Genomic DNA, 23,674 nt, shown 5'->3' on the forward strand with positions numbered 1-23,674 from the left:
GTCACTAAGATCACATTAGCACACAGTGCCACGTATCATATCTGCTCAGTGATGCCACAAAGAGTTCCAAGAATCCTCAATATCAAGATGTAAAATTTAAACTTCTATTCATCGACCGGTCGAGATTTGGATATGAAGAAAATTTGCACCTAGAAAATATAATTTACTACAAAATATGCTACGTATAATTTTTATTTTGATATAAGTATAGAACAAGATTAACAACATATGTTGCATTATTAGTATGGTATACATGGAAACAATAGTTAGTTACATACTAGATCATATTTTTTATGGAATTACACACGAGACAGTAGTTCTTTAATTTAAATATCATTATATTCAGGAAAAAAAACAGTGGACGTTACAATAGTAGAATTTCCGCTAACGATAGAACTTTATTTAAGCAGCCTTCATTTTTTTTTTTTTCTTCTTTTCATATGTGCTAAGGTAATTGTATGATCTGGTACTCTAAAGAAACAGTTGGCTATACTGAAGGGTTGAGGGGCCAGATGGGAATGTACAAGTTTTTCCTACTATTACTGTTTTCTTCCAGAAACAGTCTTCTTCACAACACCAACTGAGACCAAGAACTGATCAAGGGATGACAAGGTCTTCATATCATCCGGTGGAAAGTAACTAGCTGCCTTTCCCATAACCGATGCAAAGAGAAGAGACAGTGAAGGCCTCGTGGTGAAGCGATCGCCCAGGAGCTCATCTAGAAAACCAAAGGCTGCCAAAAAATCTGACCTACTGGCATTTATTGGAGCAGCAAAATGGGCAGGAATTATCCGTCTGAATGGCCAGTCTTTAGCAATCCGATCAACCCAGTCTCTTACCTGAAAATTATGCACAGGAAACAGGATGGCACTATAGATGAAAGCTTGTTGAAGAGAAAATATACAATAGCATTAAAATAGATTCATTAATTTCAATTTAAAAATTATTTTATGCATAATTGGATAGGGAAAACAGAGAGGCTGCTAAAAACAGATGCTTCTCAAGCCAAATACAGAGAGAGACACCTTGCTGTTTATTTCCAGTAGCAGGTCATGGCTCCTTGTCTAGTTCGAAGGACCACAATAGATGTCAGTAATTAAAGGTGGAGCTCTCACTAATAATGAAGTATTTTCCATGAAGAACTCATAGCTACTACCCTCTGCAGCATTATGCAATCTATAAGGTGATTAGGTGTCCGAGTAGGCCTAGATTCATTGGTAAAAGTGAATGATGCCAGAACACATGCCAGCCTAAAAGATTGATTGATACCTAGAGATTTTAGAAATAACCCATCTAGTTGTCAGAACACACCTTTTCTGGTACTTTGCTGAATACCAAAGTCTTAACAATAGGTGAAACAATCAACTTCTGCGACATCTGAGCAAAGCTGGCGGTGGGTTCCAACAAATTTGAAGGGCCTAAAAACAATATTTGCAGCACCATCCGTTCCCAACCTAACAGAACGAATTCATTATAAAGGTTACAAAACTCAAGTCACCCGAAAAAATTATAAGGATTAAACACAAGATAACTACATCAAGTGCAAAATATTGTATCCATCATGCAGCCCACATGAATAATAGCATTTAGAAATCTCTGCTTGTTATATTAAATTCAATGACTGCAACATTATGTATGTAAATAACAACTGTAATATAATTTAATAGCTAGAACTGCTCTCCAAATGGCTGCTTCTACAGCCTTGCATTCCATCCACTATCAAATATTGTAGAAAGCATAAACTCTGATGCATCAGCTACTAATGTTCACTAATTATTCTGTTTTATCAAAAGAAAGGCACAATTAGTTTGACACTGAATTAACTTTCCATTTCAGGAATATGAAAATGTGTCCTATTATTTATTTGTGGAATGCTCTTCTCAGATATCTTTTTTTTTAAAGATCTGAAACCTTTGTTATATCAAGAATAAATAGTTCAACATAGAATTAACAAATAGCTACAAATCTATCCAAGAAGAGGCAACGTGTATATAAAATGAGAAGCATTATCACAGAAACCACATTTTATAGCAAAAAAGCATAACTATGTAGATGGTCAATGACTAATGTGAGAGAAGAATCAAAAAACAATACTCGATCTAGGACCATGACAAAGTTCTCTCCAAAGAAGATGATCGAATATTAGAAAATAACTTCTTCAAACATATAAATTTGGATTTGCTTGTTCAATTTGTTACAATATGAAAAATGAGAAATATTTAGACAATTTGTTTTACTTTTCTACCTTTTTTGTTTGTTACTTTGTTCCCTTACGGAAGGACTATATAATGACAAGTTCATTCTAATCATTCCATTGTCAAAAGATGAATCTTGGAGCTTTGTTTTCTTACAGTTTTAGCTAAGTGGCTTAAGGTAATATTCATCGTCCCTTTGGTTCCTACTTCTTCTCCCTTGTTCCACAGATCAGTTACATCATTTATCTTTGTGTTATGAGTACTAACCTTTTTGGCGGTTTAACTTGTTATCAACAACAGGTTCATCAGGAACTTCTTTTCCTTTGCTGAGGATCTTGACTGCCAAACCATTTTTAGCAGATGCTAACAAAGAGTCTTTGCTAATACATGCTGGTGGCTGCCTTGGGACATAAATGACAGCATCTGTCACTAGCAAAGTTCGTGAACGTCTATGATAAAATGCCACCTCTACGTAGGGACCAATACCTATAAGAAGCAAAATCACATGATCAGAAGAAACAGTCTAAATATTATTCTGATCAAGGAAGTAGAGTATAATAATTCTGGTCACCATAAACTATTATATAAGATATGCAAATACATGGATGCAATAGGATATCTAGAAATTTGCAAGAATACTAAGATCACAAGAGTTAGTAGTTAACATATATTTTCAGATTAAGTGATATAATAAAAAGAAATGCAGGTTTGGAAAGTAATATACTTAAGATAGTGACTTTACCTACTTCAGGTGAGCTAAGAGTCTTTTGTTCGATCTCATCAGCCCATGGAGTAGAAGTATCCTCATCTCTCAAAGCTTTGGCACGGAAAATTCCAAAAAATTCAAGTGGCAAATTAATTGGCCAACTCCATTGCCTAGGAGCCACCCACACTTGTGCACGTGGGAACTTCCTTGAAAATGGACCCACAAAGATTTTATGTTCATAAGCAAAAGTTGGGAGTATAATGTATTCCACAGGAGCATTCAACTCTTTTAGGAGCTGTGATTGCAAAAAAATGAAATAGAAAATCTATGTTAAGCTCATTAGCTAACCCATGCGTATTAAAATAACATAATAAATAATCTATTAAAACTATGGGTAGCAATCGAAACTCTGGGAAATAAGTGTTTGATCTGGTGAACACAAACAGATAGAAATTGTCTAACATTGTTAAACTTTGATTTCAGAACAAAACTGAACCTAAAAAGAAACTACAGCAACAAAAATAATAAAAGATTGAGGAGAGTCGTATGATGCACAAACCTCAATGCATTCCTTAGTTGGCGCAATAGGTGCATGAACCCATAGTCCTCCAGACTTCAATTTGATGACAGTCATCCTAATGTTTGTTGAGACACTACTGAAACCCAGTGCTTGCTCTTGTTCAAAAAGCCATATACAGTCTTTGACAGCCTTGGAAAATAAAACATAGTCAATAAAGTCATATTTCTCTAAGAAGCATAACTCTTATAGAAACCATTCATCTATATAGAGATACATATATACTTATGAAGCACAAATATATAGGTGCTAATCTATACTAAGAAAACAAATGCATCTTGATTAGAGTATAAAATGAGTTTATCATCCTTCTCTTCATTTTTCTTTCATTACAAGGATGTGATTGCAATTGAATAATAAGTGTGCATACAGAGCAGTTAGAAACACAAACCTAACCTGTAATAACTCAAAAATGACATGCAAGAATTAGAGTAAATGGGACACTGTGCATGTAAAAGTTGAAGGTGCATTGAATGAGTGTTTTCTGAAGGAGGAAGAGAAAAATGTAGGAATGTGTGTAACAAACAAATGTTTATACACAAGAAGACGTGGTGTCAGAACACTTGGCATTCTAGCTTTTTCTCTCTATAACTCTCACAACAAAAGAGGCAGCTAATGTGGTTTGTACTTTCCTGTTCAGCTCATTTTTAGGTGGAGAATGGAACTTGTAATTGAATAGATCAGGCATAATTAAAAGAGTTTGAGAAGTGTGACTATAATCTCTGAAGCAACTCTTTTCTTCATTATGTCACCTCTAGAAATACAATTGAATTGGACATGCACATTTGTTCCTTTTTTCCTAGGTAATGCAGAATTACTGCATGCTGTCATCTTAGATCAAATTTAAACACTTTAAGTTCCATAAGTGTTGTAACCATACTATTAAGTTTAAAGTACTCAGTCCAAGCTTTCTCCCGTTAGACATGATTTAGTGGATCATTATAATATTAGGAAATTGGAGAATCTTCTCCAATCCATTCAGGCTGAGATCCTTGAAACTAAACATTACAGGACCCAATTGTTATTGAGTTCAATAACTTGGGATTATTTGCAAGCCCAATACTGGAGAAAAATAGGTTCTGTCTATGGTCCAGAACCTGTTACCAAATGATTAGAGATGGTGAAAAGATACCATCTTACATTAGCCATAGTAGAACTTTGTCTTGATTCAGCACACCAGTGATACAATACATAGCAAATTTATGGTCCTCAGTAAGGGGTTCAATCCAAGAAGGCACTAAATCTATCGAAGATCCAAAGATGACATGGTATTTAACACAGACCCAGAGATTCAAAGCCAACACATAGTCCTCCAGAGTCCAATCTAATCACACAGAGGAGTGTACATGAGAGGACAAGAGACTCACCTCAGTCCTTATGGTGCGCCGGTTGAGGAAGGGACCGAGCGGGAAGGGAAAGCCAGTGAAGTTGAGATAGAACCTCCCGGAGCCACCGTCGTTTTCCCCCGCCGCAGCGACCACCAAGCCGGCCGCACCCTTTCTTCCGCTCCGACTTGGTTTCCGATCCAAGAACAGATTCTTCGGGAGGCCACCAAGAAAGGAGTGCCGGCTCTGGCTCCGAAACGAGAGCGAATTCTGCGTCAGGGCAGTGCTGGGATGCAGCGTAGCAGCGGCAGCTGCTGCCATCGTTCTTCTCTTTCTCCTCCTCTCTCGCCTCGACCTCTGCTCGCGAGTTGTGATTCGATTATGGTGAAGACGTTATCTGGGCCAAGTGGATCCGAATTGGTGGATGGAAGACCGACACGTGGCAAATCCATTGGCGGATAGATCGAGAATGGTGAGCGGACTGGTGGCCGGAGAAGGGCAGAAGTTTCTATGCTGCCAAGCAACAACGAAGAATGTTCCAGACCAACCATTGGCCGACCATTAAAAGATGAGCGGTGGAGATGCGATGATTTGATCAATGGACGATCGAGATGTGATCATTATCCACGACCATTAATTGCCATCAGTCAACTATATATGGGCCGATGGTGTAATGGGCCATGGGATCCTAACTGGGCTTATGCGTAACGTTATCAATGTAAAATGCATGACTATGAATTTTGTTTAGCATTATTCATTTACCAACCATACACAATTTATTATTTGGATTAAGTCGCAATCCAACTTACACATATCCATATTTTAATTCATTATTCTATGTTAACATATTAAAATTTCTAATGCAACATTCTAAATACAATCATAATTCGTTAAAATTATTTATTATTTACTTTTATCCATCAATTGATCTGAATCTTAATATTTTTATGACTATGTATTAAAATTTAATATATTATACATCGATACAAGTCTTATCTCACTTTCGATATGAGACTAATAGTATTCATATTTTAATTTATTATTCTATATTAATATATCTAAATACAATCATAATTCGTTAAAATTATTTATTGTTTCATTGTGTCCATCAACTGATCTGAATCTTAATATTTTTATTACTATTTATGAAAATTTAATATACGTATCAATATAAATCTTAGACCACTTTCCATATGAGACTAATAATATTCATATTTTAATTTATTATTCTATGTTAACATATCAAAATTTTCTAATGCAACTTTCTAAATACAATCATAATTTTTAAAAATTATTTATTATTTACTTTTATCCATCAACTAATCTGAATCTTAATATTTTATTACTATTTATTACTATATGAGACTAACAATATCCACATTTTAATTTATTGTTCTATCTTAATATATCAAAATTTCTACTGTAATTTTCAAAATACAATCATAATTTATTAAATTTGTTTATTATTTACTTTATACAGATCTGAATCTTATTGTTTTTATTATTATTTATTAAAATTTCTTATATGTATTGATGTTACATATGATCTCTTAGAATACCATATATAACCCCTCAATACTCTTATGTATTAATAGGTAACTCAATAAAAACAAGCTGAGACTCCAAAAGGAGTAAAACATATATGCCAATTCAAAAGAAGGGGGATTGCTAAGGATTCATGTTGAGATTAACGCAGCTGTTCTTTGGGTGAAAACTCCATATGAAATCCTTAATTTAGTTAATGATATTTTAGTGATGTCATAATATACTGATGATTTCAATGTTGATTGCTTCACTTGCTTTGCTCTGCAGCAACAGTAGAGTTTGAGATCTCCTCTCGCTCGCTCCCTTCGATTCCAGACTCCAACCCCACCGCCACCGGTGAATGGGCGACGCCTTCGGGTCTAGTTGATATTATTTGCTCGTATCCTTTCCAATAATGAGTAGGAAAAAAAAATCAATAAATATATTATTTTATTTATAAAATTAAGAGATAAAAATAAAGTTTCTAGAAATGTAGTGTGAGTGAATTAAGTATTGAGAGGTGTAAAAACATTTTTGCATGAATTAAGTATTATCGAACTGTGAGTGATAAAGATTCTGTTATCATCATCGATAAATTTTATAAATTAAAAATAATATGATGAAAAATACTAGAGTCATTAATCCAATTAGTAGATAAGTAGTCAGAATAGTTATAATATTTAATTGAGTCTAATCGGATATATTAGTAAATTTAGATTGAGATCGATAAATTTTTATTATATATCCAATTTTATCATAGAGCTAACAAATATTTTTTTATTAATTATTATTGTAGAAATGCTAAAACTATTGATAATTGTAAGTATTATTGTTGAAGCTATTTTGTGAGTTGTTTGGGTTAAAGTTAAAAATATGATGGAAGAGTTGATAGTATATGGAAGGATGGTGACTTTGTGTTATCCTGTATTTAGGAGGTATCTTATTCGATCCCGTATTGGAAGTTCATTTAGATTTTTGATTAAATTAAACTATGATAATTGATCTTATCTTCCTCTCTTCTTGTTTCAAACGTGTTTCATGATTAATCAACTTATCATACAGTTCTTCAAACGAAATATCTGAATTACTCTTGAGAACGAAATATCTGAATTACTCTTGAGAAAGAGATATTCCTCAAATATACACTCAAATTATGCATTTAACTCGTGTTTAAATTTATGATTGATACTTGATTGATTGAGGATTATAATATAAGGATTAAAACATATAAAGAAGGTAAGATTATCATTTTATATTTATATCTATCATGATCTTCTATTATTATTTTTATTAAAAAATTGAGGATAAGTTTTTTTTTTGTTGCTGTACATGATTGTAAGATTTTATATATATATAAAAAATCTTCTATCATCTATGAATCTATCAATGTAAGATTGCTGGACATGTGTACATGATTGCTTTAAATGATTTGGACTTGTATTTTTTTTGTTGCTACATGATTGCTTTAAATGAAATGGACATTTTCTTTTTTGTTGGTACAGATGATGCACATAACACTCCAAACAAAGCCATAAATTGCATTTGTTTTTTGATCCCTATGTCCATCAGCGAAATCTTTCTTCCCAATGCAAATGATATATCAGAAATACCAAGGTAGGAATCAAAGTTTATCCCATTCATTCTATTCCTATCGATCATCAGAATATCCATCACATTTCTTGCATGTACTTCCTGAGGGAATGGGGAATCAAATCATATAATGTGATCAGAAACCTCTTACTCTTTGGTTAATCATTCTAATTCTAATTTTTATTTGCATTGAGTTTAACTAAATTGAGCTCACAAATTTCTTGTTCTTGCACAACACTTGTCTCCGCAAATCTATTTTATAGCTTCAAAAATAATTCCAAAATATTAAAAAAAATTCAAAATTTTTTTTGAACATGAACAAATGCAAATTCGGAATTGTTTTGAAAATTCCCGATAATCTAGTAGACCATAATAGAGTAAAACATGTTGAAGTAGATCGATATTTCATAAATGAGAAAATTGAAGAATGAATTGTTTGCCTATCTTACATTCTTGTTGAGAGATACTTTTACCAGCTTCATAGATCTCATGAGGATCTAAACAACAAGCTAGGAATAATTAACATCTTTAAGCTAGTTTGAGGGGAGGGTAGAAAATCCCATTATTAAAGGATTCTAAATCTCATAATTAAATAATCTTATAATTAAAAAAATTAATATTAAATCAGTATCAAATAATTAATATCAAAATTTAAAAATATATTAATATCATAATTAAGGGATTCTCAATCAGTATCAAATTAGTTCATATTATAGGAAATAAATTAAAATAAAATATTAATATCTTGCTTTGTATACAGAAAAGATCAGAAAAATTATAATATCTTATATTCGGCTTTAAAAACAATTTCAAACTATAAGAAAAATGTCTTGTTGTTTCTGAGATACTTTTTCATGTATAGAATATAGATCGAAACTAAGAAATCACCACCTAAACAACAACAAACAGCAATATTAGCTTCTCTCACATGATTTTGCTTTCATTAGCACTGAACTTTGCGCTAATTTTCTGTACCAAATGGTACGATATTTGTTTTTATTTGATCTGATGATAATTATTCGTAGTTATCCGATCTTAAAACGACATGAACAGATGAATGATACAACGTTGTGCATGCAGGCCTTCAATTCTAAATCTTGCATTAAATATACGGATTGGATCACAGACTAGAGAGACAAAGAAGTGTTTTGTCCGAGACATTTCAACCTTGTATTTGTAGAGGTTGGCACGTCAATTCTTGTCAACTCAAGCCCCATGTTGCTGCTTGTTGTTTTGCCAATAATTCAAGCTTGTTCATCTTCCTTTTAGGGTTTCGAAGAGTCCCATTTCATTACGCAACCACTGTAATATATATATATATATATATATATATATATATATATATATATATATATATATATATATATATATATATATATATATATAGAGAGAGAGAGAGAGAGAGAGAGAGAGAGAGAGAGAGATGAACCCACAAACAAATATATGAATCTTTTCTCATTATTGAGCTCCATGTTAGGTATTATTTAAGCTAAATCATGAATAATCAAACTCTATATGGAAGTAATGTGTAGAAAAATTATCAAAAGGAATACAATAATTTTGTGGTATTTTTTATTTGGAATGCATAAGGGGCATCAAAGCCCAAGTACATTCTATAACCATTGTAGTCAATATGAAAACAACTAATATTTCAGAACTATAATATTAACAAGTCGTAATATCTCAACTAAGGGTTTACATCAATCTTATCTTATTATTGAGTTTTATTTTGGATAATATCTAAGTTGAATAATAAGTTATTAAATTTTATTCTATTTCTTTGACTAAGATTTCTTATGTTCTTTGATGATTAAAGAAAAAAAATACTGAGATAATGTGTAGCAAATTTATGTTCAAGAAATATGATACTTTATGGACGAAAATTTAATGAAAATAAACTTTATATATATATATATATATATATATATATATATATATATATATATATATATATATTTTCTTTTTATGTCTTGCATTACTCAATCATCTCCTTGAATGATTAAGAAAGAAGATTATGAAGGGTAATGTGGAGCAAAAATATGATAAATCCATGCCGTATTTTTTATGCTAAGAAACCTCTCTTGAGTATTGTTTCATTAACAAGTGCCTAATTATGAACAAAATGCATTTTAAAGGACTCCAATTCTGGTTGGATTTTTGTAATAATTTTTTAAGGTCAAATGTTGGCTGACTAATTCTTGCTTCTTTGCTATTTACATCTCGTTATCTTTAGCATCGTATTCAAAAGTTATATCGAGATCTATATATTTACGAAAGTTAAACATTTAACTCAATAAAATTATTATTTTAATATTTTATTTTCATAAGTATAGAAATCTCAATATAATTTTTGAAAGTATAATTTATAATTAGTCTAATGTTAAGCTATAGATCCAAATTCTAATGTCGGTGAGACAAATCTGATGTATACTGTGATGGTTGGACATGATGAGTGGTGCCATTCGACTTTGCTCCATCAATGACACCGGCAAGTGGCGTGCGAAGAGATGATTGCCTCCTTGTGATTGGTTGTGGTAGCAAATTTTTTGGTCTCGTAGAGTGAAGAGACCAGCAAATGGACATAACAATAACAGTGTTAATCCCAAGAGCCGTAGAACATTCGATCGTGTGATATAGATATGAGTGGCTAAGGTTGGTCTTTGCAAAGGAAACGTTTAACACTTCAACATCCGTCATGATGCTAAGTGCAAATTGCGTACTCAAAATCTTTTACAATTGATTATATGAGAGTGATTTATCGTCAAGACAAAATCAAAAGGTTGACGTGATAAGATTGTTTGCTTTGTGATCTAAATAATTTAAAATATATTATACTAGTATGAATTTTATGCATTAAAGATAATTATTATAGTTTGATAAAAAGAATAATAACATGATTGATAACTTTGTGTCTGATGATCGATATCTCGATGTCATGTTGTTGATGTCTTAGAGTCACACGATTAGCAACACAGTGTATTGTATGTTGTCATATTTCAGATCAATACATGTGATCGAAGTTAAGTCTGAAAAAAATACATCGTATCTACTATAAAAAAACCCTCATATATGTTCTCAATACATAATCTTATATGCTAGAAAGATAGTCGAATCCTCCGGATTGCCTACTAATTTGGAATCAAAAAATCATTGTTGAGAATATATAATTTTATAAGATTCTACACAATTAAAATTTAATTTATCGGACAACACGAATCAACTTACAATCATTAAAAAAAATAACGACATCGATTGGATCAAAATCTAACTTATAAAAAATGAACATAAATTTTTGATAAATAAAAAATAAATAACTATCATGGATCAGCTTCCTTTGGTCGACATGGTCAATCAGTGAAATTTCTGAACACAACTTATCACACTCTCAATAGAATCATTGTTTAGTCTTCATCTTGAAGATGACCTAAAACACAAGATCAAGCTCTAAGAAGTGTACATGTACATTTTGCTATGATTGCTGCAGATGGAATCTCAATCGACATGTTGGGCTGCTCGACTTGCATTCGAGCACATAGACCACAATTGTCCTCCTCCTTTTGATAGGGTTAAGAAAGGTATCAATTTGGCATTATTTGACCAGACAATTTATCATCGATCATTTCTTGGCATTTGAGCTATCGACATGATAGCTTTTACTTGTGGAGGTAAAATTATGTGGAGTTTGACTTGTAGAAATGAGTCGAAATTTATATAAGGAGACTCGATGCACCTATCAAGAATCGATCGAACGATGAGGTGGCCATGTATGGTGCAAATAAGTCTTCCTTGTTATAAAGAGGATAGAGTCGTCCTTTGTCTTCGTCATCTTCTTTCTTACTGTGGCCAGCGATCCACGTGTTGTTGCTGTCATCACCAGCCTTGCTTGGCTGCGTATCCACGCTACAAGACGACGCACGATTTCTAAAGCTTCGGCCCGACCTGATCCGACTTCATCACAGACGCCATGTGTGCAGCGGGATGGATGTTCTGTTTCAAACAGGTGACTGCAGTTTTTGAACGATCATTGGTCTAAAAGGCAGGACCCACCGAGCGAGATGGAAGCTCTCTGTCAGTGTCCTTTTTGAGGTGGTACAGCAGAGTCACGCCATTCGCTATCGACAGCCTTGTTGCCCACGGGTCCAGCTCTCGTATCAAGCCCAGCCAGGATTTAGCATTAATCGATCATAAATTGACTGGACACCTGTCGTTGATTAGTTCGACCACATTTTAGATCGGTGAGCCCAGCTGTATCGTGTTCGGAGTCGACAGAAGATCTTCACCCCAGCCGACTTCGCGTTCGCATCCCTACACGTCATCACTGACTCTCGAAATCGCCCGGAGTTTGATGGCGGACACCGCCTTGTCAGCGGCCACGGTCCCACCCGACCGCATCTCTCACTTTCACGTCTTCCTCTGTTATCTCCTCCGGCCCTTCACCTCTATTTCCTTCACAACGCATCGACACATTGAGGAAGCATGGCCGGACTCCTGTAGAACTCCCACCGCTCTTTCTTCTTCTCTCATGGTTGCCATCATTCATGGAAGATGTCTCTGCTTCTCGTTAAGCTCCGCTCTTTCCTCTCATGGTTAGCTCTATTTGGTTGCACTCTTCATTCGTTCATCTTACATGCTTATGACAGACACTTCATGGCAATTCTGTGGCGAGAGGCATGACATAAGTTTTGTGATACTTCTCAGGTCGGCCGGACTGGTATGGAGACGGAAAGAGGTCGTGTCGTCGGATGACGATGGGGATGATGACAATGAGAGCGGTGGCCGAACGCCGCCCTCGATGGCGACCGCGGAGTGCTACGCTTGCACCCAGCGGGGGGTGCCGGCCTTCCACTCCACCACCTGCGACCGCGTCCACTCGCCGGAGTGGGAGGCCAGCGCGGGATCCTCGCTGATCCCGATCCGTCCAAGCCAGACTAACGTGCTGCAGAACCTTCGACTGAGCAAGTCGGCGTCGCTGCTGCGCGGACCAGTGCTGGACCCCAGGAGCGAGAAGGTGCAGAGGTGGAACCGGGTGATACTGCTGGCGCGGGCGGTGGCGGTGGCGGTGGACCCGTTGTTCTTCTACGCGCTGTCCATCGGCCGGCGGGGCGATCCGTGCCTGTACATGGACGGCGGGCTGGCGGTGATCGTGACGGCGCTGCGCACTGCGGCCGACGCCTTGCACCTGGTGCATGTGTGGCTGCAGTTCCGGGTGGCGTACGTGTCGAGGGAGTCGCTAGTGGTCGGGTGTGGGAAGCTGGTGTGGGATGCCCGGATGATCGCCGCCCAATACCTGAGGTCTCTCAGGGGCTTCTGGTTCGACGTCTTCGTCATCCTCCCGGTGCCTCAGGTCAGTGTCCCAATAGAAAGCTTCGCTTTGATTTACACAATGACTCAGAATCCTAAAACTGTAGGTTGCTTTGCTTTCATTAGGAAGCATCAATGTCTCCCGACTACTTGGAGCTGTTAATCTCAAAGCCATTTACTGTATGTTATAGGATATACGTCCTGTTTCATGGTCTCTGAGCAGTTCTTGGCATAATACCAGTTAGAACTTGCGATCGTTGATCTGTCAGATGTGGGAAATTAATTTGTCTTATCTTCTGAAAGACTGAAACTGTGTGCAGGCTGTGTTTTGGCTGATCGTGCCAAAATTGATCAGAGAGGAGGAGATAAAGCTCATAATGACCATCTGTCTCCTTATCTTCGTGTTCCAGTTCCTGCCCAAGGTGTATCACAGCATCTGTGTGATGAGGAGGATGCAGAAGGTCACCGGTTACATCTTCGGCACAATCTGGTGGGGCTTTGGCCTCAACCTCTTTGCTTACTTCATCGCCTCCCATGTAAGTGCTCCTTCTGTTAAGATCAAGATCTTATTTGAATAAGCTTTGAGATTCTCCTATATTAAAATATTTATGGAAAGGAAAGGGAGAATTGCAAGTAAGAAGACATGAGTTCTCTGAGCCTTTGGGCATTCAACAGCATGCCTTTCGTATCCTGCGGTAATGCAACAAAGAGAATATCACATGAGGTGATTTGTCACAGATGGAGATTGCAATTTTGTCCTTCTTGCTTTTGTGACCTTGTTATTACAGGGACCAATTATTGCTTTGATATAACCCCATGTCATGTCATGTCATGTGGTACCCATTTGTACTGGTTGGCACTGTACCAGTCTCAGTCATGATACTGACACCAGTACAGTCTATTTGGTCCCCCTTCAAATCATGCAGGATTAACTCATGATCAGAACATTGTTGTTAGTATCTTAAACTTAGTCATACTATGCAGCAATTTTTGTTGATGATTAGAACACGGTTGTGGAGATCTTGAGCTAATCAAGTCATCAGAAACCATATAAGAAATATCACAGAGGCATCAAGCAGAGGAAGTCACATAATGAATATGGAAGAAATAACATGATCTAAACTAGATATCCTTCATCTACAGCACAATAGTATTTACTGAGGAACAGCATGCAGAAGATGAACTTGAATCTTATGCATCAACTCAATATGTCCAACAATTTGATGGGCCCTTCATGTCACTTGCTTCTGTGGCTGTCAGGTAGCTGGTGGATGCTGGTATGTTCTTGCGATCCAGCGGGTCGCCGCTTGTCTTCAGCAGCAATGTGAGAAGAACAACAACTGCAACCTTGTGTCACTGGCCTGCTCCAAGGAGGTCTGCTACCACCTCCCCTTAGCATCGGGCATGAACGATTTGGGTTGCGAGGGCGACTTGGCAGCATCTATTGGGATGCAAAACACACCGGTATGCTTAAATGCCGACGGGCCATTTCCTTACGGAATCTACAACTGGGCTCTCCCTGTTGTTTCCAGCAATTCACTTGTTGTCAAGATCCTCTATCCGATCTTTTGGGGCCTCATGACTCTGAGGTAAATGTTGAATTATATGCTGCAAAGCGGAAGCTGCAGGAAAGAGACTCATTTAATCGAACGCTTTGTACTCTGCTACAGCACTTTTGGCAATGATCTTGAGCCTACGAGTCACTGGATTGAAGTTATATTCAGCATAATCGTGGTGCTAAGTGGCCTAATGCTCTTCACTCTGTTGATCGGTAATATTCAGGTACGTAGCAACGTTGTCAATCTTCGTTCTCATCAGGCATATCAATAATGTATGCTTCTCATGTAAATAGGTATTCTTGCACGCTGTTATGGCGAGGAAGAGAAAGATGCAGCTGCGGTCGCGAGACATGGAATGGTGGATGAAACGGAGACAACTGCCGTCGAGACTGAGACAGAGAGTGCGTCAGTACGAGCGCCAACGGTGGGCTGCAACGAGAGGGGAGGAGGAGACAGAGATGGTCAAGGATTTCCCTGAAGGATTAAGCCGCGACATCAAGCGACATCTCTGCCTTGCTCTCATAAAGCAGGTAAGTTATCATCTGTAATCGAACATACCAAGACCATCTCAATCTGTAACAAGACAGAACGAGCTTTGAAGCATTGGAAGGGAAGAAAAGCACGAGTTCATATTGGTTGTTGTATCAGGTGCCTTTGTTCCACAACTTGGACGATCTCATCCTCGACAACATCTGTGAGAGGGTCAAACCCCTTGTCTTCTCCAAGGGCGAGAAGGTATCGAAGCCGACACGAGAATCTAATGCTGTCAGGAATCTTGGGACTTTGCTAAGGGTGGTGTTGTTGTGGTGGTCAGGTGATCAGAGAAGGAGACCCGGTGCAGCGCATGGTGTTCGTCGTCCGAGGCCACCTGAAGAGCAGCCAGTGCCTGAGCAAAGGCATGGTGGCCACCAGCACGCTGGGGCCGGGCAGCTTCCTGGGGGACGAGCTCCTGTCGTGGTGCTTGCGACGGCCGTTTGTCGACCGGCTGCCTGCCTCCTCCGCCACCTTCGAGTGCGTCGAGTCCACGGAGGCCTTCAGCCTGGAGGCACCGGGCCTCCGGTTCATCACCGAGCATTTCCGGTACAAGTTCGCGAACGAGAGGCTGAAGAGGACGGCCCGGTTCTACTCATCCAATTGGCGGACGTGGGCTGCGGTTAACATACAGCTCGCCTGGCGCCGCTACAAGTCGAGGACTGGAGGCACGGCGAGCTCGCCGCCGAAGCAGCACGACAGCGAGCGCCGCCTTAGGAGGTACGCTGCAATGTTCATGTCGCTGCGGCCGCAGGACCATCTCGACTAGCGGAAGAGAGGTCGTCTCTTCACCAAAGAATCCAAATTGAGGGAATGGGATGTCAGAGGGAACAAATTTATATTTAATGTGCTGAATTAGATGTATTCATGGGATATGAGTACGTGTGCATTCATCGTATTCATGAATTAAATATAGAAAGTTCCCTTTCTATATTCATGCCATCTTTTTAGTTCTGCAACTTCATGTCTCTTCCAATCTCATTAGATTTGATTTCAGGGCCCTTAAGATTTGTAATTCTTGAGTTTGACTTTTTAATTATAGTAATTGAAGAATCTAAAAAATTAAGAACAATTTTTTGATAGGTCAATATACCTTTAATACATGTTCACATAATTTTCTTCCAAAACTATGTTCTTTTGACAAGAACTTGGAAGAATGGAATTGAATGACATGTAGAATGTAAATATCATACTTAATTCTATATGATATTCCTCTACTTTTGTATGTTAAGGATTAATTAAAACCAGATCAAGTTTAAAGAATCAAATTAGATATATTAGAGTTGATCATCAACTTCAAGTTTTTGGATTGTCTCAACTTAAATTAGCAGACAGTCCATTAGATTTGTTCTAAACATGGCCACAAAACTGTGAACTATTGGGAACCATTTCAATTGATTCCAACAATCCATGAGATCGATAGTGGATTCCTAATCCTAATGCAATGCAAGTGTCACTGAGGAATTTGCCAATGAATGTATGCAATGGATCCTTGATTTGACACACTTGATCTTCTTGTGGAACTTAATTGTTCTTGATTGAACCTGAAATTTGTGTGTGTTCAGTTTCAGCAATACTTCATAATGATCCATCCTTGATCAAGGCTTGAATTGGATTCTTCCACAACAGCTTGATAGAAATCTTTAGGACTATCAACCAATTGTTTTGAGCATCATCAGAATAAGAACCACAATTGATCTTGATCCAATTCAGCTTATGGAGTTCCTCTTTAATAGCTAATTGAATACAAACCTTAAGCATCATCCTCGATCGCGAAAACCACTGGGTCTTAATCAAACTCAACACTTAAATCACTATGTATTGTACAAGAACCTCAAATCAATCTAAATTTAGCTTGTGCCAATCTTTGGGAAGTTTCTACCAAATTAATGCTGCCACTGAGCTGAAGCTCCAAATGCCACTCAAACTCAAAATGGCTGTAGCACAATCAATTATGATGGAAACTTCCCTCTACCACAAGCTTCACTTTGAAGCTTGATGTTGCAAATACCATGTCATTCCTATGCCTCCAAATAAGAAACTTCCTTCAACCATCCCCCACCATGCACTCAGGGAAGTGCTGAAAGTAAAGCCCAAGTCTGTCTTGGAAGCCTTATCAAACAGGATCATCCCTATCATTTTTCCTAGTAAAATTCCCAATTTTTATATCAACAAAGAGATCAATTTCAGCAATCCTTCTACATAGAAAAGAACCAAGTGAATTATTTGTTATTTCAGTCACAAGTAACTTTCTAAAGGGTGAGGGACTCGGTGATACGGTAACGTTGTTTCTTTACGATATTTATTTTCCTTTTTTTTCTCGTCACAGATAACATCTTTAATTTGGATATCAAATTAAAATTGGTAATTTTGTTCCACAAGGAATACACCAAGTTATTGACATGGACTAATCCTTCAGTTCCAAGGAAGAACCCAACTGAATTCAAGTCTCTATGGCCAGGGCTTCGTGACAATGCCTAAGTTACTTCACTTAAAAGAAAGGTAACACTTCTGGAAGATGACATCTCTTCCATCCACTATGCTAAATTTCAATCTTATCAATACATTCATTCTCAGATTGGGAAAGAAGCCATTTTATTTTAAAAGGCAAAGATATTTGATCTTCCTTCCTATATGATATGTTTATTTTTACTTCAACTCTGTTTAGCAAAGGAGGTCTCAGATTTTTGAAAACTGATTTTCTAATCACTTGATGTTTCATTAATTTTGAAGATTTCCTTAAAATTAACACAAAAAGTTTTGGTTATGCTAATGCAAATTAGCATGTTATCATTGTACAGAAATGGAGTCATTCATCAATGCAGAGAGTTTGAAGCCATAATGAAGAAGAAAGGGGTTAGGCAACCTGCTTGTTTTACACCTCTTAGTTGTAAACCATTCTCCTAAAAACAAGTAGTCAAGCAAGTACATCTTGAAGATCTAACACAAGAAAGAATTCAATTGGTAAATTGAGTACAAAATCACACCATTTTCCTGACTCCAGAAATGGCAAAAAGCTCATGAAAAATGCTTCTTCCCAGAATTTATGGGGGAAGGAAAGGTTTAATTATGTTAGATAAGACATTGGACAATAAGTGTGTTTCTCAAAATCTACATATACATCAACTTCATATATAATGGGATCAAACTATCAGAGGTGCTTGAGTCAAAATCTACAATGTTTTCAATCTCTATCACACATCCAGAATTTATTAGACAAGGGAAATAAATCAATTCAATGGAAAGAACCATTGAAGATGATGCTTCTGTAGTCCAGCTCAAACCAAGAGAGGTTGTGGCTGAAGACCAAAGTTGGGTGGTTTTCAAGCTACCATCTCAATCAGCATATCTGCTACGTTCGTCATTGTCGGCAGAAGAAATGCCTCAGCTGCTGGTGGTATGCTCTGAGGACTTCATCATAAGATGCAATTTGAGTTTCCTCATTAGTTTATCACACTTCTTCTTTGTGATGATGGCATTTCCGAAGGATTCTTTTGGACATATCTCTGCAAATCTTGTTCCAGCTTACTGCTGCATGGTGTTCAACAGGTGGAATTGTATATAATAATATCTTCAAGAATATGCAGAGAGCCACATATTGTTGCTTTGTCGCAGGCTCTAAATAGCAAAGAATGATTTGCCTACCTACTGCTAATAGGATTTTTGGAGAGTTGTTAATAATCATTTAAGCTGTTAGTAATGACTACAAAGCATGGAAAATGGTGAAATTAATCCAAATCAAATATATATTATATATATATATATGTGCCTGATCCATTGAGAAGAAGAAAGAAGTTTGCCTGCCCTGCTAAGCTTTTAAGTAAGCAGGTTTTAGTCATGCCAACCAAATGATGATCACTTTGTCTTGAATAATAGCAACAGAGATTAGTGGATATGTTATCTTAAAGTATGTAAAAATCTCAATGATTATATAAATAAACCTTAGAAAGAAGAGTGATTGAGAGAGTGCAATTGTTAAAAGGTGCTTTAGCCTTTGTTGCAGTCATACTGACAGGACAACTGATACAAAGAATTTCCTGGAAACATCTGATAGAACTAACTTGCCATTTTAGACAGCAACAAGGCTTGCAGTTGCATCATCATTCATGGATTCTGCCTGCTGTTTGATTGCATATAATTTTAGCTGAATCTTCAAAGTCAGAACTCAGAAGTCCAGAAAAAAAGTAACAGATGAATTGGCCACAGATGAAGTGTTTAGCAGTTCCTGAATTATTGGCCACTTGATTGAGGTTATTAAAGATCTGCTAAAGAAGGATTTTATATAATCGATGAAAGCGATTTGTGTTATCATATTCTGAATTTTTAGTAATAAGGGACCCTTCTCCCTACCAAATGAGCTGACCTCTTACCTAGGACATTTAAATCTGATCCTTGCAACTTTGAGTTCCTTAGAAAACAAAACAAAGTGGTCATTAATCAGATGATGCAGTGGTCAATAGTGTCCATGCCATTGATTAGTTCCCAGAGCTCACTCACTAGCCATTGATCATAGCTGAGTGCCTAAGACAGGATTAAAGTGCACTTAGTACAGTGATGGATCCATCATCTACCTTTGCGTGCGATCTAAATCTAATAGCTAAGGACTCATAAATAAATACATGCATGGAAAAGTTGCTGAGTTGGATCAAAGTGTTAGTTTCTTACAGATCACTTTACACCTTTGTTAGCTCCAGCAATCACATTACATCTGCATCACTTGAGACAAGTTCTTTTTGCAGCCCTGCTGCTGCAGTTTCTGCAAATTACAGATAGATTAACTCACATTGGTATTAGTGTCCTCAAATCCATGCTATATTGTTCTGATGCTCTGAACACTGGGTTTGCTAGTGTCGGCTGATGTATTGAGACAAATCACCTACCATCTCAAAAAATACAATGCCCATCAAATCCTTTCTGCTTGTTACGTATCACCAACTTTTCAGAAGGCTTCACATCCTCTGTCCTGCTCTTGATATTAGCTTCACTAGCAATTCAGGAATGGTGTATTGAATGAAACCAGCACTTGATCCAAAACTAGCACAATGTTCCAACCTCAGTAGTTAAACCTATGTGCAGTGTATTCTTCTTCTGACAATGATCACAACTTCAACTGGAGCTATAAACACTGATGGCCTTAATTACCAATAGACAACAAGGTGTTGATATCAGAAGAAAAGGAAGTCTCCTCATTTCATTCATCCATGCCTTCCACATCCTGATAGCATAGTACCAAATGAATGGGAAGGAAATGTAGACTACTGACAGCCACCTCGTTTTCATCATTATGCGTTGCTACAGGCCAAAACCTTAAGTATTAGAGCTAAAACAACCACTGACACAAAGTATCCAAACATCTGCCGGTGAAAACAATGCGACGCCTGCAGCACCCAACTATGAGTTTGGTGGCTCAGTGGTTGGCCCATCATTCATCCACACAGCACCACCGCATCCAAGAGACTCCCCTTACCCAACCATAGACCCCATGAGGGCCGTCCTTGGCTTCGTTTCATATACCACTCCATCCCCCCCACCGCACCATTCTCGAACACCTTCGACGCAAAGCCATGGGAATGGCTGTGTGGATCGTGAGAAGGTCCATCAATGCCTTCTTCGACGGCTACCAGTCTTTTACCTCCATTGCTGCTCTTCTTGTCTTCCCCGTCTCCGCTTCCGTCCTCCTGTCCCAGGCGCTGATCCCTTTCGCGACTCCGCCGCTCCTCGAAGCCATCTCGCTCCGGCTGTGGTCGCTGTTCCAGGCCGCGAGGTTTCCTGCCTCCGTGGGATTCTTCTCCCTCCTCAACGTCAAGCTCGCGCAAACTGTTTTCACCTTCGTCTCCACGCTGCCACTGGTGCTCACGTTCCAGCTGCTAGCCAAGGCGTCCGTCGTTCATGTCGTCTGCGAGGGTCGAGATCCTCGGCGTAAACGAGGCCCGCCTCCGTTGTCTTCGTTCCTCCCCCTCTACCGCTCGATCCTACCGACGCATCTCTTCAACTCCTTCGTTGTTCTGTCCGCCAACGCCAGCACTTTCGCCTTGCTCTTCCTGGTCTTCAATGCAGTGGACCTTCTCGGCCTCTCGACGAGCAACGTCGTCCTTTGCCTCTCGGCTGCTGGCGCCGTTCTCTACTCCGTCGTCGTCGCCAACACAACGGTGATATGCAACCTGGCGATCGTGGTCTCTGCGACGGACAACTGCGGCGGCTACCTCCCGGTCCTCAAGGCCTGCCTGCTCATCAGGGGAAGGGTCATGACCGCACTAGGCCTGGCCTTGCCTGCCAACCTGGGAATGGCTGCCGTCGAAGCCTTGTTTCAGTACAGGGTGGTGAGGCAATACAACCTCTCAGGGGAGCTGAATTCATCTCTTTTCTGGGAGGCGTTCTCGATCACGTACTTTCACGCGCTCCTCGTTGTTCTTGATGTCATCATGAGCTGCATGTTCTTCAAAATCTGCAGAACAGATTGCCACTCAGACTGCGAGAAGGGCCACGAGCATCATGGAGAAGAACTGGAGCCAGAAGACAAGGTTACTCTGCATGTCTAAATGTGAGGTCATCTCTCACAACTATATATACAGATTTGACATGGAAACAGATGAACATATACAATGTTCCCTCGTGATTCCAATTTTTCTGGAGTTACAGAACTCCGCTGCGCAGGAGTTCAATAAAGTATTACATGTTACTTCAGAATGTAATCCCCCAATCAAACAGGGACATTTTCTCTACTACTCTGTAAGCATTTCCTGAGAAGAGACATTAAATAAGCATTTCTTTCCTTTATATACCTTCCATTTTACATGACAATTAAAATGAAGTTGTGTGAACCGCACTTCCATCAGGATGTAGGATTCGACATGTTGCCAGAAACGGGGAAGAGAAGACTGTGTCATTCATACACATTCTGTATGGATCCGCAAATAAGAATGTTAGCCATCGAATTAGAAGACAAGAAACCCAAGTAAATATTTTTGATCTGTCAAATTTACTTGTCATTGATAGAGGAACAGTGGAAGAGTTGGCCTAATGTTGGAATCATATAGTTGACGGAGAGTCCGCGTCAAAATTGAGTTAGGAGATCGGATGGAAGATGACGTGACTGGTCATTAGCAGGAAATTTTCATTGTTGGGATGAAACATTACAACTTGCATGGATTCCATAAAGCATAAACAACAATCAATTGGACACGGTGACGTGATTTAGGTCAAAGGTGCTGACGATTAAGAGCATGGTAGCGAGCTTAGCATAAATAAGCCAAAAACCTTGAAGGGTTGGTTCGGTTGCTCCGGTGGAGTTGTGCCGGAAAAGGCAAGTTTGGCGTTGGGAGTGAGAAAATGTGGATGTTTGATGAGCTTTGTCAACGCGCGGGTTGACCAACAATGTGCTACACTGTTGGTGATAGAAGGAAATAACCCTGCGGTTGACTTTAAGTATATCCGAACGAGATTAGGAAATTGTAATTTTCTATCATTGCAAAATATGTGTGGTAACGTACGTGTAATCATCCACGGGGAATGTGCGTGGGAAGGTAACTTCACGTCGAAACAGGTGTACCGGCGAAAGCGTTGACGTCTACTTTATATTTCCGTTTGTGTGGGTCCCTCCGCGCCATTAACACATGCGCAATGCCATTGTCAAGACGGGGCCCTCGGTACGGCGGTGTGTGAAAATTTATACGGTGGGTCCCACGGACGATAAATTTGACCCGAGCGGGTCCCACGGTTCAGTGCTGCGAAACTGTGCACGGTGGACCCCACGACCGAGAAGTTTGACCGAGTGGATCCCAGGGTTCCGCGTGAGGGGGATTCCCACGGCTGACACGGCCACACAGTCTGACATGGCTGGCCCCATCGCACCACGTAAACCCTGCGAAACTGCACGGTGGGTCCGCGTTCCACCTCGTCGTGTGCAACACGGGGACCGGCGCCACCTGATCAAGAGGGAATCAGTCACATGGGCGGGCGCAAGTGCCATCGGACCATACGGAAGGCTTGCGTGGCCCACCTAATCAACGAGGCATGGTGGGCACCGCGCACCTACTAATGCTCATGCCCATCCGACATACCGTAGCTTCGTGAGGCCTATCGTGGCCCACCTAATCACGAAGGCACGGTGGGCCCCGCGCATGCAAAACGGGTCCATTCGACCGTACGCTTGCTTCGTGCGGCCCTTCATGGCCCACCTAATCAACAAGGCACGGTGGGCCCCGCGAACCACCAAATCCTCATGCCGCGCCACGTGCACCATCGTCCCTCAGAAAAAAAAAAAGGAAGAAAAAGAAAAAAAAATTCTGGGTCCCATCATGGGTCCCGCGCCCTATCAAGTCGAGAGAACTCCCCTCGAGCCAATCGTGACCCAAATCAAATCAAGT

At 38.9% G+C, this 23,674-nt stretch overlaps 3 protein-coding genes across 3 annotated transcripts; 2 read left to right on the forward strand and 1 right to left on the reverse strand.

Annotated features, from left to right (window-relative positions):
- Positions 1-317: 317 nt before the first annotated feature.
- On the reverse strand, positions 318-5,182 carry LOC135649937 (uncharacterized). Its single transcript, XM_065168919.1, has 6 exons — positions 4,846-5,182; positions 3,461-3,610; positions 2,938-3,196; positions 2,463-2,681; positions 1,312-1,454; positions 318-839 (listed from the first exon to the last, which is right to left on the reverse strand). The coding sequence occupies exons 1-6, from the start codon at positions 5,122-5,124 to the stop codon at positions 540-542; spliced, it is 1,350 nt and encodes a 449-aa protein (XP_065024991.1). The 5' UTR covers positions 5,125-5,182; the 3' UTR covers positions 318-539.
- A 7,092-nt stretch (positions 5,183-12,274) lies between these two features.
- Positions 12,275-16,241, forward strand: LOC103999143 (cyclic nucleotide-gated ion channel 2). The gene is made up of 8 exons (XM_009420802.2): positions 12,275-12,503; positions 12,616-13,261; positions 13,539-13,754; positions 14,479-14,807; positions 14,889-15,000; positions 15,071-15,307; positions 15,426-15,512; positions 15,592-16,241. Exons 1-8 carry the CDS (start codon positions 12,463-12,465, stop codon positions 16,075-16,077), a joined length of 2,154 nt encoding a protein of 717 aa, XP_009419077.2. The 5' UTR covers positions 12,275-12,462; the 3' UTR covers positions 16,078-16,241.
- Positions 16,242-20,744: 4,503 nt separating this feature from the next.
- Positions 20,745-22,085, forward strand: LOC135649241 (uncharacterized). Its single transcript, XM_065167449.1, has one exon. It carries the CDS (start codon positions 20,873-20,875, stop codon positions 21,845-21,847), a length of 975 nt encoding a protein of 324 aa, XP_065023521.1. The 5' UTR covers positions 20,745-20,872; the 3' UTR covers positions 21,848-22,085.
- Positions 22,086-23,674: the final 1,589 nt, after the last annotated feature.

The sequence above is a fragment of the Musa acuminata genome, chromosome BXJ3-9 (genome assembly GCF_036884655.1).
Source record: "Musa acuminata AAA Group cultivar baxijiao chromosome BXJ3-9, Cavendish_Baxijiao_AAA, whole genome shotgun sequence".
Classification (NCBI taxonomy): domain Eukaryota; kingdom Viridiplantae; phylum Streptophyta; class Magnoliopsida; order Zingiberales; family Musaceae; genus Musa; species Musa acuminata.

Coding starts and splice junctions, on each gene's coding strand:
- LOC135649241 (XM_065167449.1), top strand. CDS start 20,873: ATGGGAATGGCTGTGTGGATCGTGAGAAGGTCCATCAATGCCTTCTTC.
- LOC135649937 (XM_065168919.1), bottom strand. CDS start 5,124: ATGGCAGCAGCTGCCGCTGCTACGCTGCATCCCAGCACTGCCCTGACG. Junction 1,455..2,462: donor CAAGTTAAACCGCCAAAAAG/GTTAGTACTCAT, acceptor TCGTTCTGTTAG/GTTGGGAACGGATGGTGCTG. Junction 840..1,311: donor TCAGCAAAGTACCAGAAAAG/GTGTGTTCTGAC, acceptor CATAATTTTCAG/GTAAGAGACTGGGTTGATCG.
- LOC103999143 (XM_009420802.2), top strand. CDS start 12,463: ATGTCTCTGCTTCTCGTTAAGCTCCGCTCTTTCCTCTCATG. Junction 14,808..14,888: donor TGGGGCCTCATGACTCTGAG/GTAAATGTTGAA, acceptor ACTCTGCTACAG/CACTTTTGGCAATGATCTTG. Junction 15,308..15,425: donor GCCTTGCTCTCATAAAGCAG/GTAAGTTATCAT, acceptor TTGTTGTATCAG/GTGCCTTTGTTCCACAACTT.